At 37.7% G+C, this 4,338-nt stretch overlaps 2 protein-coding genes across 2 annotated transcripts in view; one reads left to right on the top strand and one right to left on the bottom strand.

Moving 5' to 3' along the window:
- The window catches only part of hsd17b2 (hydroxysteroid (17-beta) dehydrogenase 2), a 7,529-nt gene extending 5,403 nt beyond the window's left edge, over positions 1-2,126 (top strand). Inside the window, exon 5 of the mRNA XM_016496044.1 lies at positions 1,205-2,126. Within this exon, the coding sequence (XP_016351530.1) occupies positions 1,205-1,545 (341 nt within the window). The 3' untranslated portion in view covers positions 1,546-2,126. The remainder of the gene's footprint in view (positions 1-1,204) is intronic.
- The window catches only part of LOC107695932 (M-phase phosphoprotein 6-like), a 6,466-nt gene continuing 4,082 nt past the window's right edge, over positions 1,955-4,338 (bottom strand). The window contains exons 3-5 of the mRNA XM_016496045.1: positions 2,840-2,930; positions 2,386-2,492; positions 1,955-2,308 (exon numbers count right to left, since the gene is read on the bottom strand). Coding sequence (XP_016351531.1) covers positions 2,167-2,308; positions 2,386-2,492; positions 2,840-2,930 — 340 coding nt within the window. The 3' untranslated portion in view covers positions 1,955-2,166. The remainder of the gene's footprint in view (positions 2,309-2,385; positions 2,493-2,839; positions 2,931-4,338) is intronic.

Raw genomic sequence — 4,338 nt, 5'->3', positions numbered from 1 at the left:
GTGAATGACCAGCGCTCTCTTCCACCCTCAATACCATGACTGAGGAGAGACCCTTGAGCAAGACACCGACCCCCCAACTGCTCCCCGGGTGCCGCAGCATTATGGCTGCCCACAGCTCCGAGTGTGTTCACTACTCACTACTGTGTGTGTGCACTTGGGTTAAATGCAGAGCACAAATTGCAAGTATGGGACACCCAATTGCTACTCAAAGCTAGCCCAGTCGTGTTTCGAGTGGGTCCCCAGTTAAAAATCGCATTCCGGGGGGTTAAATACACGTTTGTTGGCGGGGTTCCCCTGCTAAAATTCGCATTCCAGGTGATAAATATCATGTTATTGGAGTCGCTTCAACCCGCGGACATGAAAAACAACATGCGGCAACAGTGTTAAAGTAGTCCAATTCCGCGGGAAAACCGCGGACTTGGCAACACTGTTCAGCATAGCAAAATACACTGACGGGGGTGACTTGCACCATACATAAATAACTAAAACAATTTTTTTTTAAATAGAATACCATGAGTACTGTACAGTCTTAGGCCATGTCCACACGTACGCGGCTATTTTTATAAAGAGTTTTTCCTTCTTCTGTTTTAAAAAAAAATCTCTGTCCACATGAAAACGCAAACGCATGCTATGAAGCACTGTCAAGAGCATGCCAAACCAACGGGTGGCGATATAATCTCAACCGTAAAGCCATGTTGGCCAATCAGAAGCCTGAAAAATGCTCCAGTAGGTGGAGATAACAGCACAGGCTCCGACGTCACAAGCCAAAAACTCCGGTTTCGCGGTCTACAACACTGCAACCGGAGTTTTTGAAAATCTTCACCCTGGCAGGCGTTTTCTAAAATGTTCGGTTTCAGTGAACTGGTGCTGCGTTTGCGTGCGGACGAACGGCCTAACCGCGTAGAAAAAGCTGCGGTTTTAAAAATAACCGCGTTCGTGTGGACAGGGCCGTAATCTCAGGTAAACGTGTACTATTAATGAAAAAAAAAAAAAACTTATTTCGTAAAACTTTAATTAGGACCTACTATATGCACCTTTAAAGGAATGGTCCACCCATAAATGAAAATACCGTCAGTATTTATTCATGTTCAGTGCTATTATTTTCTGTAGAACACAAAAGAATAAAGGATATTAAAAATATATACTTTTTCTTTTCATTTTGAAGTGAAATATTTCATTTTGTAAACAATAATCCATTTTCCAGATATTTTGGGCAGCAGAGAGCAGTGGAATAGCGCTCAGGAGGACATCCTCAGCGGTTTGGCTCAGGAAGTGATGGCGTCTTATGGAGAAGAATACATCCGCTCAATGCAGCAGCGGCTGGTCAACATGTCTTCAGTATCAAGCTCAGACACAGGGCCGTTTCTGGAGGCTTTAAAGCATGCCATACTGTCCCCGAGACCAAAGCCCTTCTATTACCCCGGGGCCTCGGCGTGGGCTCTTCCATTACTCTACAGACACGGCCCCACCTCACTGTCTGACAGAATCTTCTCACGAATCTTTATGAGCAGTGATGCCCAACCAGCAGAACTCTTGAATTCTTGAGTTGTGACTCGTTTAGTGATACTAATGGCACAAGACTTGCACACTTAACATTTACATACCTCATTTGACTTTCTGTTAACAATTTAGGCAAGCAAATACCACAGCATCAGCGGTCATTTTACAGTCCAGCATGAAAGTACGGTCACATTTATCATTTTTCTGCAAAATTTCATGGGCGAAAGATTTCGATTTTCGAAACCGGTTTAACCCACGTTGACCAACAGAAAGCTGCTAGGTTTGAAAGTGACTGCATTGCTATATTATTAACAATAGACCATTTTTGCCTGTGAAACATCGCCAGAATTTCACTAATATAGCTTAATGTTTTTAAAGCCATCATCGAAATCTCGGCCATTTTTAAGCACTGGTCAATCACATCCAGGTCAGGTTTTTACTTTTTTTTTTTTTGTTTTCTAGGATGGTACATTTAATTGTGAAAAAAATATATACAATGTCTTGTTCAAACAAATCCATAAAACACTTGTACCTTTTCCATGAAATGTCGGTCTTTTAACAGTGCAGGTTATCGTCATTAAACAAAAATAAAAGTCTAAAAAAAAAAAAGTCCATTGCATAAAAAATAAATATCTATATATATGGTAGATGTGTAAATAAAACGTCTCAGTACTGAGGTTTCAGGAATGCCTTTTTGGGTCGATTATCAACAGCATTGCAGTTGACGTCTTCTTTATTCTTAGTAATTGCGGAGCGATCTCGTTTCTTGGCAAACTTTTTTCTCATGCTCTCAACCAAGCTTTCATATCTGAAGGAAAGAGCAAATAACAATCAATGTCCTTCCCTTCTGTACAATGACATTACTTTGAGATCATTTCCTCTCACCTTCTAGCCATCTCTTCATCTGTAATATCAGTTTCCATTCTGCTCACATTGTCCTCCTCTTCGTCATCCTCTTCCTCTTTGTGTGTGTTCATAAGTAACATTAATTTCTACAAGAGATTCAGTTTGCTGTTAAATAAAATGTTCAGTGCACAATCGTGACATTAATCTGATAAGACACATTATCACAACATGAGCAAATATTTCAGATTGCAGGTCGCAAATCTGTGATACTGATATGATAAAAATGAACAAAACTCCATTTAAGAGCAAGTACATAAATAAAATTTGAGTTCAAAACTGTTCTTGCTTAACCCCAATTCACATTTTCAAATCATGCTCGAATAACATATATAACACGATATAATGAAGAACATAATGCTTTTTATTATTATTATTATTATTCATTTTAAAGCAAACTTGTTGTCTCGCATTTCATAAAAGTTTACAAAAGTACCTCAACTTCAGGATTGAAGCCTCTGAATGACATTCTGCCAAAAACCAAATCCTCACAGGGAGCGTAACTTCTCTCCTCAACAATATAGTTTCTGGTAAAATGAAAAGTTCCTAGTTATTTTTTTAAATAAATAATGCATGACCAAATTGACAAGACGGCATTAACACATCAAATATGTTGGATTATAAGGTATTCTGTCACTTAAGTCACACTTGAAATGTGTCACTGCATTACAAAAAATAAAAGTGTCCTCTGCAAACAGGTGACTGGTTAGTATTTGGTGATTTGTTAGTGGAAATATGAAATCAGTTCTCCTCAAGTTCACAAATCTCCTAGCAGAGCAATCACATTTACCAATATCAATATATTCCACTAACATCCACTATGAGATACTAATTCACAATTATGAGAAAGTCAAAATTATGACAAAAAGTAGAAATTGTCAATTATTTCGACATTTTACTCAACTTCGATTTTTTTTTACATCATAATAAGTATAACTTTGTCATAGTTTTGACTCATAAACATGCATCGTATAATTTCAATATTTATTACAGGCCTGGGCGATAAAACGGTATCGATATTTATCGACGGTACACCTTCTTCGATAACGATATAAAAAATGTTCGATATAGCGCACGATATAGGCACGTGCTATGAGTGACGCAGACCGCACACACAAACACGAACATGAGTGCTGTGCTGCCTGTGATGAGGAGATTGGGAATAAAGAATGAATATTAGTCGAATTTAAAATAAACATTTGCATTTGAATGCAAAAATAGCGCAATCAAATGTTAGGTGTGAGTCTGGGAGTGTCATTAGTGGAGCACGAGATGCAGTGATGATGATGTAAGTGACGTTATAGTTTAATGTGTTGTTAGTCTAGCCCACGAGACGCGCCGCTGCTGCGTTATTCATTCAGAGATGTAGCCATGCAAAGTTAAAATAGTTTAAACTTTTAGAAAACACGTCACGAATTTGTGGAGGTTTATTCCTTTTCACTGCGTCTCTTATATTTTTAAATGCAATTTGCGTGATGGTCGATTCGGCTCTTTGTATTAAGCAATGCATAAATACATGATGCTGTTTTGTTCATAATTGTTTATGCAATTTACGAAATTATGTATGCTTTATATGAGTTAATTTAGACGTAATGCACGTTTTTTATAGACAGTTATTTCCTTGCGTTGAACCTTTAAAATGCGCTGCATTATTTTGCTCATTGCGCCCTCCTGTGGCTTCGGGAGATAAGCCAAAAGTTTAACCTATTTAATCTGCATATAAAACATTAGAAATGAGATATTAAATTTTTATTTAGTTTTTGACTGTTAAAACAAAAAAATATTTGTTGTTTGTCTCAATAAATTGGGTTCATTTAAAAATACAGTAGTTAAATTAAAGGGGTCATATGATGCGATTTCAAGTTTTCCATTCTCTTTGGAGTGTTACAAGCTGATTGTGCATAGATAAGATCCCTGAAGTTGCAAAGACTAAAG

This window comes from Sinocyclocheilus anshuiensis, unplaced genomic scaffold, assembly GCF_001515605.1.
Source record: "Sinocyclocheilus anshuiensis isolate Anshui unplaced genomic scaffold, SAMN03320099.WGS_v1.1 scaffold626, whole genome shotgun sequence".
Lineage (NCBI taxonomy): Eukaryota > Metazoa > Chordata > Actinopteri > Cypriniformes > Cyprinidae > Sinocyclocheilus > Sinocyclocheilus anshuiensis.
This window is presented reverse-complemented; position numbering and strand designations above follow the sequence as displayed.